The sequence below is a fragment of the Crotalus tigris genome, unplaced genomic scaffold (assembly GCF_016545835.1).
Source record: "Crotalus tigris isolate CLP2741 ecotype Arizona unplaced genomic scaffold, ASM1654583v1 scf7180000017622.5263843, whole genome shotgun sequence".
In the NCBI taxonomy this organism is placed as follows: domain Eukaryota; kingdom Metazoa; phylum Chordata; class Lepidosauria; order Squamata; family Viperidae; genus Crotalus; species Crotalus tigris.
The window spans coordinates 4,732,408-4,746,287 of NW_024096517.1; the positions used below are offsets into that span (position 1 = coordinate 4,732,408).

General features: G+C 42.3%; 1 protein-coding gene across 1 annotated transcript in view; it reads left to right on the forward strand.

Annotated features, from left to right (window-relative positions):
* The window catches only part of POF1B (POF1B actin binding protein), a 37,879-nt gene that overhangs the window by 16,648 nt on the left and 7,351 nt on the right, over positions 1 to 13,880 (forward strand). The window contains exons 2-9 of the mRNA XM_039331769.1: positions 906 to 986; positions 3,010 to 3,096; positions 6,872 to 7,057; positions 9,363 to 9,493; positions 10,299 to 10,326; positions 10,507 to 10,581; positions 11,948 to 12,040; positions 12,918 to 13,031. Coding sequence (XP_039187703.1) covers positions 906 to 986; positions 3,010 to 3,096; positions 6,872 to 7,057; positions 9,363 to 9,493; positions 10,299 to 10,326; positions 10,507 to 10,581; positions 11,948 to 12,040; positions 12,918 to 13,031 — 795 coding nt within the window. The remainder of the gene's footprint in view (positions 1 to 905; positions 987 to 3,009; positions 3,097 to 6,871; positions 7,058 to 9,362; positions 9,494 to 10,298; positions 10,327 to 10,506; positions 10,582 to 11,947; positions 12,041 to 12,917; positions 13,032 to 13,880) is intronic.

Below are 13,880 nucleotides of genomic sequence, written 5' to 3' on the forward strand. Positions count from 1 at the left end.
ATCAGGTGAGGATCATAGGAAGGTGTGCTGGTGGGGGGGGGGCTTCTATGGGTCGATTGAGGGTCGCCGCTGTCTCTGGTTGGCTGTGTGGTTGATTTGGATTCTGAGGGATTCATAGGCTGGTTGTAGGTCAATGGTGTCTGTTGATAGAATTGCTTGTGGAATGCCAGCCTTTGATGAACTCCCAAGCATAGTGGGTGGTAGCGTGGCCGATGATTTTGGTCTGGCTCCAATCGAATTATGGTAATTCAATATGGTAATGTTTTAAAGAGTCTGCTTAATGCATTCATTTGCTAAAGGGCAAATCTTTGTACCAGCAATTCAATATCAGACTTGTTAGAGTTAGACTATTTACATAGCCTGTTACCTACTTATGTATTCCTCTCCAGTTGTGTAGGACTTCATCTCCCACAATCTCCCAGCCAGCATGGACCTTAGGGGATCTAGGGAATTGAATCCAGTACATCAGATTGAATAAGGTAGTCTTCTGCATACTTAGTTGTCCAGGGTCTAATCAGAAGTCCAATGTTGACAGGACACCTCTGTCTACAAAGACTGAACCATAATTCCCAAGAGCCCCAGCCATCCGTGATCACTAGAGAAGGGTTTGGGAGATGTAGTTCAGCAATAGCTAGATAGCCACGAAGTCTGGCTAACCATTTCTGCTGAGTGTAGTTTGTAATTTCCTAGTGGTTTATTTTCTTTGCTTCTGTTTTTATTTTCTTCTCTAATAAAACAATAGCTACTCTAAAAGGTAGATGTACTACATACTACAATTTCTGCCTAGTCCATCTGGCAAAATGAGACTTCCAAATTCTTAACTATTTTCAGATTATCCCATCATTCTGTTTAATTTAGAGATTTCCTCCTTAAACAATGCCAATTATACATTTACTTTCTTGCAGGAAGTGCCGTCTCCAGCCTTGAAATTGTCTCCTTATTCCCAGGGCAGCGTGCGAAGGATTATCTTGGAGAATCCTGAGAAGGTAGCAAAGTTTTACTGTGGTTGTGCTGGACCAGTAGGTAGCCATCTGGTCAGAGTGTATAGCTAGCTTAGTAAATTATGTGTAGAGCAAGTAGCATTTTAAGGGTTAAAGTGCTACCCCCTTGAGGTTAGCCTTCTGGGAAATGTAGTTTAGTTGTTACATGGTTATATCCGTGTTCTAATTGGCCACTGGGAGGGTCTTGTGGTTTATTACCAGATATCCTGTTACGTGCCAGATTTTTATGATCTCTCACCATGAATCCTAGCCATGAGGCTAGGAGCTCCGTAACAGCATGTAAGATTTACGTAGAATGGGGAAATCCATTATCCTTTTACCTATGAGATGGGTCCAGATTACAACTTACATTCTGGAAGAACTTCTACAATAACTGTGTGGTCACAATGGCATCGGGGCATCGGATGTTGGAAGTAGATTTAAGTACTTGTGCCTGCATGTTAAAGTATCAATGGATCTCTATGCGTATACAAGTAGTTCTCGACTTACGGCCATTCGTTTAGTGACTGCGACCATTACAGCGTCCCTATTGTCATGCAGTCAAAATTCAGATGCTTCATATTTGTGACGGTTGTAATGTCCCATGGTCACGTGATCCCCTTTTGCGACATTTTAATGAGCAAAGTCAATGGGGGAGAAGCCCGATTCACTTAACAACCATGTGACTAAGTCAGCCTGCAGTGATTCACTTAACAACTCTGGCAAGGATGGTTGTAAAAGGGGCAAAACTCACTTAAGAACGGTCTCATTTAGCCACAGAAATGTTAGACTCACTTCTGGTTGTAAGTCAAGAACTACCTGTATACTTTTCCCCCACCTGGCCTTTGGGCTCTAAATAAAACTGTGGAGTTCTTTGTGCTGTCTGAGCTTCATGTGTTGCTTGCAGATGTTTTATTATCCAGCTAGTAACATTATTGTTGCGCTGATGTTGTTACATAGTTGGGTAATAAAACATCTGCACGCGAGCAACCATCTTCAGAGAGCAACAAGGACTCCACAGCTCAACCCTGAGCTACAGGTGTTTTCCTCTATTGTAATAAAGTTATTTGAGTAACTTGCACATAGAAGTGTACAATTGCACACACACATCCACACATCTGGAAGAACAGCAGGATTATTTCAAACTTGTGCAAGACTTGATCTTCCCATTCATTCTTCTTGAGCCATGGCAGCTGAAAGCATTGTGGGTTTTCTAGAAAATCCTGAATCAGAACATTTCTCCCAAAACTGTTACAAGCAGAAGACTTTTGGAAGATCCCCTATGCCACTAGACTTAATTCTGGCTGGTCCTCATGTGTTGGGACTACGTTGCAGGCTCGTTGGTTTCTTCAACCCAAAAGCAGTGAGATCTAAGCGATGCTTGCCTGGAACCTGAGCAGGGGGTTGGACTAGAAGACCTGCAAGGCCCCCTTCCAACTCTTTTATTCTGTTATTTTGTTGTGGGCGGATCCTGGATCCTAGTCTATTGAATCTTTATTTCATAGGCTGAGATTTAGCCAGGAAGAATATAAAAGACAGCATCAAAAGTCCATAGCAAATGGGACATTTCGATCTCCTTGTCTTCCGTGTGGCCTTTGGATTCTTCTTTCCAAAGAAGCCTGGAGAGTAAACAGGAAACAAACAATTTAAACACTGGGGAGAGGAGAGTTTGAAGATGGATGGTTGGGGGGGGGGGATTTAATCCTAATATTTACTTAACTACATTCTTGACCTGATCCTGGCTGGGGTTTTTTTGGGGGAATGTGGCTTTTAGGTTGAAGAAAGTGATACCCTTTGCTCTTTATCTCCTTCCGGCTGTTTATCCACCAGAACCCCTGGGAGGGTTGAAGTGTTTGTGGGTCCAGTAGGAACAGACAGTCCGTGCTTGCCATTTTTTTTCAGCCATCTGAAATTTAGCCCCTTCTTCTCTTGCCATTCTGGGCTTCAGCCAACCTCATTTTGTAAAGTCGGATGCTTTGCAGTCTGTGAGAGTCTGTGTATAAATAGGGGATTGTTTTGTTACTTACAGGAGCCTCTGTCTCCACTTCTCAGAGGAGGAAATAATGTGATCTATGAAAAGACAATAAGGAAATATGAGCTGCTAAATCCAGAGGAGGTAAGAGATTCTCCCGCCCCATCCCTCCCTCCCTCCCTCCCTCCCTCCCTCCCTCCCTTCTTTCTTTCCTTCCTTCCTTCCTTCCTCCCTCCCTCCCATCCACTCATCCTCTCCTCCCTCCCTCCCTCCCTCCCTCCCTCCCTCCCCCTTCCTTCCCTTCCTTTCTTCCTTTCTCCCTCCCTCCCTTCCTCCCTCCTCCCTCCCTCCCTCCCTCCCTCCCTCCCTCCCTCCCTTCCTTCCTTCCTTCCTTCCTTCCTTCCTTCCTTCCTTCCTTCCTTCCTAGAGAAACCGGCCTTCTGACTTTTTAATTTGACTGCTCTGTGGTGGAGTTCAAGACCTAAAGTGGACAGAATCATCTTTCAGTTGTCTGAGCTCTTAGTGGGTTTTATATCTCTGTGGAGGCTTGCACCTTTGGACCCAAACACCTGTCGTTATTCGATCTCTGGGGCAAATGAAAACAACTTTGCCCAATGCACAAAAAGCTGGAGGCTGTCCTGGCAAAGCGCCTATTCAATAGGCACCCTTCCCTTTTGAAACAAATGAATAGTGCGTTGTTTCACCTTGCCCTTTCTTCTCCATGGGTATAAAGTTCCAAGGTGTTCCCTTTTCAGAGTCTCAGGTGAACTAGAAAGTTATTTTAAGACCGGTTTAGAAATCGGTGTGTTGAGGAATTGCAAGGAGGAGGGGAGAACAGGTGAACTAGGATGCCCGAAGCATCAGCTTGTGTGAAAACCAAACATCCGTGTGAAGCCTTTGGTGCTTTCTGAGAATGGCTGTTTTATGCAGACGTTTTCATTACCCAACTGTGTAATATCATCAGTGCTAGAAGGGAAGTGCTCTCTGTTTCTATACTTACCCTTTGTATACAGAGAGTAAACCCCACTTCCTTCTAGCACTGATGATGTTAGCTAGGTGGGTATTGAAACATCTGCAAGAAAGCTCAGAGAGCACCAAGGACTCCACAGTTGAGTTGGAAACATCCTAGTGACTGCCTACCAAGAAAATCTCAGTTGAGACAAAGAGACTGCCCAAGGTTCTTTTGAGGAAGCTGATCCAGATGGAAAGCTAGACAATTTTTTTGAAGCACAGGTAGACACCTCAATGAGCAATTTGTGGAGTTCAATATCTGGTACGAAGCCCGGTGGAATTTCTTAGGGGCACTTTCTGAAGCAGGACACAGTTGGCCATTAAAATAAACAGGACCAACAACGTTCAGCTGGAGCAGTGTTTCTCAACCTTGACAATTTTAAGGCATGTGGACTTCAACTCCCAGAATTCCACAGCCAGCATTGCTGGCTGTGGAATTCTGGGAGTTGAAGTCCACATGCCTTAAAATTGTCAAGGTTGAGAAACACTGAGCTGTAGGGACTGGTGTTCAGCCACGGATTCTTTGACCACCAGGTTGTTCCTGTCACTACAGAGCTGGGGAAAAAAAGTTGCATCTGGGTTGATTACAAACCTTCTGGAGCTTTGAAAAAGAGGCTGGAACACTCACCTCTCAAAAATGATTTATTGCGTATTGCAGAGGGTTGACCCTGGCGATCTGTTCTAGCTCCATTGTTCTGTTATTCTTTGGCATCAAAGCTTAGCTTCATGGATGCAATTTCAGGGGAATCCATGCGAAAACCCCAAAGGGAAGACAATGAGCAATTTTATAATGGACAAATCTAAATATTCAAAATGCAAAATGTGATTGGACTTGTGTGGGTACACTGCAGCTCCTCTCCGGAATAGCTGAGAGCAACTGGGTAATTTCCTGGAATTTGTATAGTTGTGTTTCACAGCTACAGTGTGATCCTGGTCAAGATGGGTTTGGTTTTTAGAGTTCTCTGCAGGGACTATGCGTCTACCTCCTTGTGCTCTAAATCTGGACTTCCCTTCTGAATGTGGATCACTGCACAGCCTACTAAAATGGCCCTTGGTGGACATTTTCCAGTTCACACGTGCTCCTTTGCAAGACAAATCTCAGAGGTTTGCAAACCAATGGCCTGTATTACAATAACCTGCAAAGCAGAAGGTCTTTTTTTTTTTCCCCAACCAGGTGTAAAAAGAAACAGGAAGGAATCAGAATTCCTGGAAATAAAGCCAAATGGAGATTTGACTATGGAGCTCAGTTTGGAAATAGGTTCCTTATGAAAAAAACTTCTTTTCTATGAAGTTGTGTCTGGCATAGTCTGCCATGAGTTCACACATGGAGTCCACTGCACAATAAGCCATTGTTGGCTGGATTCACGTATGGCACAGTCCGCCATTAGCTGTGTGTCCCTAAGCTGGCTCACAAATCACAGTAGACAAGCAAGCTCAGTGTGTAAACAAAACATAGCAATAAGGTCAAAGTCAAATTCAGAGCTGGTTCATCACACACAGTAGACTTTATAATAATAATTTTTATTTTACAGTCACAGACCAAAATGCGAGTGCAACAAAAGAAAACACAAGAAAAATACAATCACAAACAGTTAACACCAGAAGCCTTGGCTAGGGGGAATTACAACGTTCTCCTCTAATAGTTACAGCTCTTAAAAGAAATTTAAAAATCTTGAGAAGTAATATAGGGGGAGCCATCCCCTAGACAACATAAGACCAAATTACTAACTTTAGAACCAGAGGGATCAATTCCAAGGAGAGACAGTAATTTAATTCTGGCTGTGTTATACATAGGGCAGTATGATAAGACATGCTCCACAGTTTCAGCTTCAGCCCTATCACGGGCATAGTCGCTCACTAAACGGGAACCTCTTGAATCGCCCGTCGAGTAGTGCTGAGGGCAAGACATTGAAACGGGCTAGGGAGAAGACTCTTCTATACTTGGGGATGGTTAGAGTATAGAAATATGAAGCCATCCTCAATCCATAATTATTAGAATGGCTGAAGATCAAAGGGGAGCAGGTTTTGTTGGCTCTGGATCTTAAATATTGCAAATCTATGTCCACAAGCTGTTGGACTACCCTAAACTGGGCGTCCTTGAGACCATAATCTCCCAGAGCATCCCCCGTAAAACCTAGAGGTAGACTTTATGTTTGAAGAAACATTGCTTGATAGGGAATTCTGGAGGAAGGCTTCTATCTGTCTTCATTCTATTCTGTGGTGTATCTCAAGCTTGACACCTAGAAGATGGGTGGACTTCAGCTCAAATGGTTCCCCAGCCGGGGGATTCTAGGAATTGGAAATCCACACCTCTTCAAGGTTGAGAAATATTGTTCTAAAGGATTTTCAGGGCCAAACTTATTGAAACTTGTGCCAACCTTTAGAACAGGGGTTCTCAACCTTGGCAACTTTAAGACTTGTGGACTTCAACTTCCAGAATTCCTCAGCCAGCTTTGCTGGCTGAGGAATTCTGGGAATTGAAGTCCACAAGTCTTAAAGTTGCCAAAGTTGAGAACCCCTGCTTTAGGAGTTGAGGATTAAGAGGTAAGTCTACACTTCAGCTGGTCCTGTTGGTTAACGACCACCATAAAGTTATTTGAATTTGAATTCAAACGATTCTAGATTGTTATTTGTATCATTTTGACTTGAATGTTATTATTTAAACCCCAGGGTGTTCACTAGGTGGTCAAAAAAGTTCAGGATGGCCATGCCACTCTGGAACCCCACCTGCTTTTACCTGTATCATGACATCCATGAAAAGGGGAAGGTCTTCCAGCTTCTCTTCTTTTTAACCCCCATCTCCCGCATCTGTATTTAAGTGTCCTGTTGCCTAACACGAACTGAGTTCTTAAGACGAAGGGTTTGCGCAAGAGACGTGAGCTTTCAAGGGATTCTCTTTTTGTCTTAGGAGAAGCAGTACCAGTACCTGCAGCAAAGCCAGACTGACCAATGCCAAGTCAGTCAGCCAGTGGAACGAGTCCAGGTGATTCAGCAAGGCCAACGCACAACCAATGCCTGTAACTCTACTCCTGTCTATGTCAACGATGCTGGAAAGAGCAGCATTAATAAAGTTATCATACAGACATGTGAACCGGTAAGCCTTTAACCAATCAATACGTGTTTCTCAACTTTGGTCACTTTTTTTTAATAAATTGTATTGGTTTTTAAAACATAAATCACATAATAGTCGGTTAACAGTGTGTTTGCTTAGTTTACATTTGTAATGAAAGATGGTTAACAATTGATTTCTATAATTCGTAATCCACATATTCAAACAAATGTCTCTTTTTCTCTTAAATATTCTCTCTGGTGGGCCCCGTCATCTATATTCTAAATTTTCATTTAATATTTTCAATATGAATCAGAGAGTTTTTCCATCTATTTTCCCCCAACCAATTGTACAATTTATTCCAGATTTCATAATAATCTGTTTCACTCTTATCCTTAAGTTCTAATGTCAACCTATCCATTTCCGCACAGAATAAAATCTTATTTATTACCTCTTCTTCTGAGGGTGTCTCATTATCCTTCCATCTCTGTGCAAAGGCTAATCTTGCTGCTGTTAGCATGTGTAGTAATAGGTATAGAGATCCTTTATTGTATCTATCCTTAGTGATACCCAACAGAAAGAGCTCTGGTTTTAGTTCAATGTTCTGCATTAGTATCTCTTCTAGCCACTGTTTTATCAAATGCCAAAATTTTTGTACATTTGAACATTCCCACCACATAGATAGTAGGGCCCTAGTGATTCTTTACATTTCCAACATTTGGTCACTAAGACGTGTGGACATCAACTCCCAGAATTCCTTAGCCCAGTGGTTCTCAACCTTGTCCAGGCTGTCTCTGCCCTGCTGAGCCCGCAAAAAGTCCCATCCTGCAAACGGTGCTGCACCAGTTGAGTAGTCCTCGACTTACGACCGGTTGAGGGTCACGGCATTAAAAAGGTTGAGAACCACTGCCTTAGCCAGACAAGCTAGCTGGGGAATTTTAGAAATTGAAATCCACACGTCTTAAAGTTGTCTACATTGAGAAACAACATTTTAAGTGGATGTTTTCTGGTCCAAAAAGGACTCAGATGTCTAGCTCTGAAGTCTCATGCATGGAAGAGTGCTCTTAGATGCACAAAGAGCCACTCTTTGCAGATAAAGTGGCTGTCAGTTTACGACACAATCAGATCAAATCTAATTTCTGAACCATTTTGCTCATGTTGCAAAAATGGCCCACACCCAGCCTGGCGGGAAAGGATGCTGTTGATCTCAGTTTCTGCACTGAAATTATCAGGGAGTTAAATCAAAAGTGTGCGGTGTTTGCCTCTAGCAACTAGGCAGGTAATTCTGCAGAAGCCTCCACAAGACAATTCATTCCAGGTTCGCCACAAGTTATGAAACAAAATAAATGTAGGTGGAGTGCTTGGGAAAAAGGAGAAGGTTGAATTCTAATTAGGCAAATAGCAGCCACGTCTGCCTTGTGGTGCCTTGAGAGGCTGAAAAGGCATCGTGGGAAACCAGGAAAAAGCTGTGTTTTTTCCCCCAAACCTTCCTCCTTTGTGAAGAACAAATAATATTAATAAAAAAAAGTAGAAAGCAGAAATAACATAAATTGCTTTGTGCTGTTTTAACTGCAGCAATGAAGTTTTAAACTGTATATTATGCTGCAAAGTACCAAACCTTTTTTTCCAAAGCATTTGAGTTTTTAAAGCGTTTGCCTTTTCTTTTTACACTTATTTCCCCCCCAAAGTTTAAATGCTTCATTGAAAAATTAGGTTTGGTTTTGTACCATACACCATTAATCACGGTTTATCCACCCCATCGACTGGCTTGGTAGAACACATTAACTCAAAAGCCGGCAAACCAAGTTACGAATGAAAGAAAATGTATGTGTCCCAGGATAATGTCGCAGGATCCAGTCTGGGTCAGTCACTGGGATCCAAGTTTTATTCTTCCGAGCTTTTGCATTCATGGTGGAGCCCATCCTTGGGGAACTTCTTTCTTTCGACACAATCTGGTGAGAGAGAAGTTCCTTGAGGATGGGCTCCAGCACAAATCCAAAAGCTTGGAGGACTAAACCTCTGGTCCTGGTGACTGACCCAGATTGGATCCTGCAAACCAAGTTCCATCTTGGATTGCTGGTGGCAAGAAGAATGTCACCACTGCAGGACATTCTGCATTTTATTGATGCCTTGTGTAGGAAATACGGACATTGAAGACATAATGAATCAAGCTAGAAATATTTGAAAGGCACCCCAAGGGGAGAATGAGTGCAGAAAGGAGGCCAATGCAGTGTGCAATCAAGAATGGAGGAGAGCTTTAAATCAGCCACTTGCCTGCTAAGGGTTGAAGGTTGCTTTCTGCTCAAGGAATGGGGCTTTCTAACAGGTGTCCTTTATGATCTCCTTTCAGGTGAAGTGCATCCAGGAGACAACTGACCAGCTGGACTGCCGATACTTTGGGGAGCTCCTAGCAGAGCTGCACCGCAAGAGCAACGACCTGCACAGCTGTTTGCTCCAGCATGTTGAGAAGCTGGGCGGAAGGTAGAGGTCCCATCCCCAGCAGTAGCATGCTTGGAATTTGGAGAATGTTTGGCAGCCCTTCTTGGAAAGGAAGCAGAACTGCTTGCCTGAACAGCAGGCTGCAGTTCTGTTTGTTTGCAGCAATCCTGAGAAACAGGGGGGGGGGGGGGGGGGAGGGGTCGAAATAGAACACATACAGTAACTCCAACCCTCGTATTATGTATGAGTGTTGTCACAACATTCTTAGTTTTTAAGTTACAGATGGTCCTCAGTTAATACGGGAAATACTGTCATTAAGTAATGTGGTTGTAAAATGAAATCTTAGCAATGGCAATTGCAGCAGTCTCCAGTTACCATTGTTAAAAGAGGACCTTCCGACTTCCTACTGGCTTCCCCATTGATTTTGTGGGAAACTGGCAGGAAACTGGGAAACAAAGTCCACCTGTATATAATTGCTACATACTGATCTCCCAAGTCATGCTAAACCATAACGTGGTCATAGTTTGCACAATAAATCACAGTTGCCCGGGTTTGTGCAATTGACCTAGCCATTAAAAAAGAAGAGTCATCGCTCTTCCGATCCTGAGTGCCACCAGTTGGACTCCATTACAGGGATGTGCTTATTTGTGGATAGGTGTGTTATATCTAAATATTTACACGTGATGTTCCGGAAGCAAAGCATAGTTTTATTAAAGGTAATTTAGGATATGCTTTTCTCAATTAAGTCAGAATGAAAGACTTACCATAACAACGGTGGTGACAATTATAATGTACTCGGTGGATAGAGAAATGACAATGCTAATATTTTCTCGTGTTTCTCTTACAGAAGATGCGATCTGGAATCCCTGAATGATGTAAGTGCCAAGAATTTATAGAAATATCCGAGTTTTATGCATTAATAAGCAAACAGTGACTAGCTGTCTTTAATGTCCAATGCAATAGGATTTAGATGTGAAGTTGAACCCAATGTTTGATTAATTTGTAACGGCACTCCTGGATAATATGTATTTTATTTCTTGTTTTGTTTCCAATAGGCAGAGGATATTGAGAGTTTGATTCCTAAAGGGCTTTCGGAGTCGACAAAACAGCAGATACGTTATCTTCTGGAGGTAAGGGGTTATGGAGAAATTTGTGGAAATCTGTGGAAATTGTGTTTAATTTCATGTTGTGAAGCCATTTTTGCCCAAACCCTAACACACAGTACTGATGCATTTTGCATACTTACTTACTGTCCTTCCTATGATGGATCCTGTGTTGACGAATAACCACTATATGTCAGCCCAAGAGTGACACGGAACAATCCAGCCGGAGTTCAGTTCTTTATTTGCTTACACACAACGGACAGACACTTGTGAGAGTAAACCATTATTACTGTTACAGCAATTGGATATTCCCTGGGAGAGTCCATGGAATTGCTGCCTTTGCTGTCTTTCTTGACCTCCAATCCAGTTCTGGGCTGGGCTGCCTCTTGTCTGACCCACCTCCTTAGACAATGCTCCCTTCTTCTTGGGAAAGTACCATTTCACCACCCCTCATGCAACATAATTAGGAAATATGCAGTAAGTCATATTCATGATCGGAGGCATTAAAAGCAACAAAGATAAATGAAATAAAATCTCAAAATAATAATAATAATAATAATAATAATAATAATAATAATAATAATAATAATAATAATAATATTTGGAAGGGACCTTGGAGGTACATCTAGTCCAACCTCCCTGCTCAGGCAGGAAACCCTACACTGCATTTCGGACAAATGGCTGTCCAGTCTCTTCTTAAAAACTTCCAGTGTTGGAGCATTTACTGCTTCTGGAGGCAGGCTGTTCCACTGATTAATTGTTCTCACTGTCAGGAGGTTTCTCCTTAGTTCTAGGTTACTTCTCTCCTTGATTAGTTTCCACCTGTTGCTTCTTGTCCTGCCTTCAGGGGCTTTGGAAAATAGCTTGGTTCCCTCTTCTTTATGGCAGCCCCTGAGATATTGGAATACTGCTATCGTGTCCCCCTTTGTCCTTTTCTTCGTTAAACTAGACATACCCAATTCTAGCAACTGTTCCTTATATGTTTTAGCCTCCAGTCCCCTAATCATCTTTGTTGCTCTTCCCTGTACTCTTTCTAGAATCTGTGTTGGAGCAAATAACACGACTCAGTGTTCGGCCTAAAATATTGGAATAGTAGTGTTAGGTTTGGTATAAATGTATTCTGAGCTCAGACATGATCTATCTTGTTTCCTATTCCTTATGGTAGCATGGACACTATTAAGGATAATCATATGATGGGAAACCAAGGAATGCTATTTTCCCCAGATTTTCACCTAGCCAGTTCTTACCAACAGGACATTGGAATGATTGAAGATTTGAATTGTCTTGCCAGTCTCCAGCTCGTTACATGCTTGAAACTAATGTTTGATTTTGTATTGAAATCTGTCGGCTCCAAAACCATCCTAAACAATGTTTTGCTGTCCACCTTTCCTAGATGAGAGCAACAGCTGATAAGTCCATGAGGCTTGTCCTTACCACCTTCAGCAATCTTCGGGAAGAGCTCGTCCATCTGCAGGATGACTTAGGGGTGCGTAGTTGTGTTGCTTGGAATGTGTTGAAGTGCGTTGAATAGCCCTCCCTGAACTGCTGTTTTCCAGATGTGTTAGGACCTGCTGGTTGGAATTTACATTTCTGACACATCTGGGGGAGGCCAGGATAGGGAAAGCAGCACCCAGATGGCACTTGTGATCTAGAGCCAGGATTCATAAAGCAGTTTCAGATTTTCAAGATCCTCTTCTTGCTTTTGAGAGTCCCCCTGATTTTGAGTGACATGCATACAAATTCTGGGTAGATATTTCTGATTCTTTCTTGGATGGTGGAAATCAAAGCTGTGTCAGTCACAAAGATTGCAATGCAGTTACTTTTCTCTTGGAACAATTGCAACAATCTTTTGGGACCGAACCATGGATAATAGGTGACTTAGTAGTTACGAACCATTATGAACTTGGGACGTTTTTAATTAGAGATATTTTGCATTGTTTGCAGATTCATTGGAAACTCTGACTGATCCCTTTGTTCGTTTCCCTCACGCTTATTGTTCAGCAGGTTACTGGCTTTTAATCCATTAATTTCTGCCCCTCTTCAGAAGTATAAGTGCAGCTGTGAGTCTTAGTGTGTCACAAAACAAGAAAGAAAGAAAGAAAGAAAGAAAGAAAGAAAGAAAGAAAGAAAGAAAGAAAGAAAGAAAGAAAGAAAGAGGAAGGGAGGAGGGAGGGAGAGAAGGAAGGAAGGAAGGAAGGAAGGAAGGAAGGAAGGAAGGAAGGAAGGAAGGAAGGAAGGAAGGGATATAGCATATAGGACTTTTTTAATATATGATTTTTTGTAAATTGTGAGGCAAACAGCCAGCCAGATCTGTTTGTAACACAAATAGAATGTTTTGAACAGCCTGTCTTTGACTTTTACAGAAACTGGAAATGGACAAGATGCTGCTTGAGAAAGATCTGTCTTTCAAAGAAGCTCAAGTAAAAGAATATGAGATGCTTTTGGCATCTGTGCGTGAGAATAATCGTCAACAGCAGGTGAGGGGCACACCTTGTGGTACCAAATGTTGGCTCCTGATTTAAACTGTTCTTGTCCAGCAGTTGGTTTTTGTGTTGACCTATCAGTTGATCTAATCCCAAAAAGTTCTGTTACCAAAAGAACCTTGGCAGGGGGAGAACACCAAATCCTGTGAAAACAGAAAAGGTTGGCGGGGAGAAGGATAGAAAAACACAATCAGCAGATTAGTTTAGGCTAGATAAACATTTCCTATTCCTGTTACAAGAGGAGAGGGAAAAAAAATCTCATATCTTGAATATTGCGATGTTGTACAGAGGTAAACCATCATGTCTTGCTTTGTAGCTTCAGTGTATGTCTAGATTCTTAGGCAATAACCACAGTGAAAGATGACTAAGAGTGATGTACGAACAACATGTACAATGCTGGTTATATGCCATCAGGATGGCATTGACTCTTAGCAACTACATAGATTTTCTCCAAGAGGATCTGGCCCTGACTTAGGCCCTCAGATCTTCCAATGGTGCTCCCATCATCACTGTAATAGAGTCCCATTTTCCTTGTTATTAGTTGTCCACTTCTTCTCTTTCCTAGCATTCTCCTACTTTGTGTGCAGTGTAGGATAGCCTGAATCAGAACATTGGTACTTCAAGCGAGAACTATGGGTTGCCAATAAAGGATAATATTTGTAGCTCAACGTTGAAATGAGGGGTCCTTGGTGCTCTCTGAGCTTGGCTGTTTTCTTGCAGATGTTTCATTACCCAAACTGGATAACATCATCAGTGCTAGTAAGGAATGGGATTGAGAGCAACCCAGTTTGGCAATGAAACAGCTGCAAGAAAACTGTCAAGCTCAGAGAGCACCTAGGCACC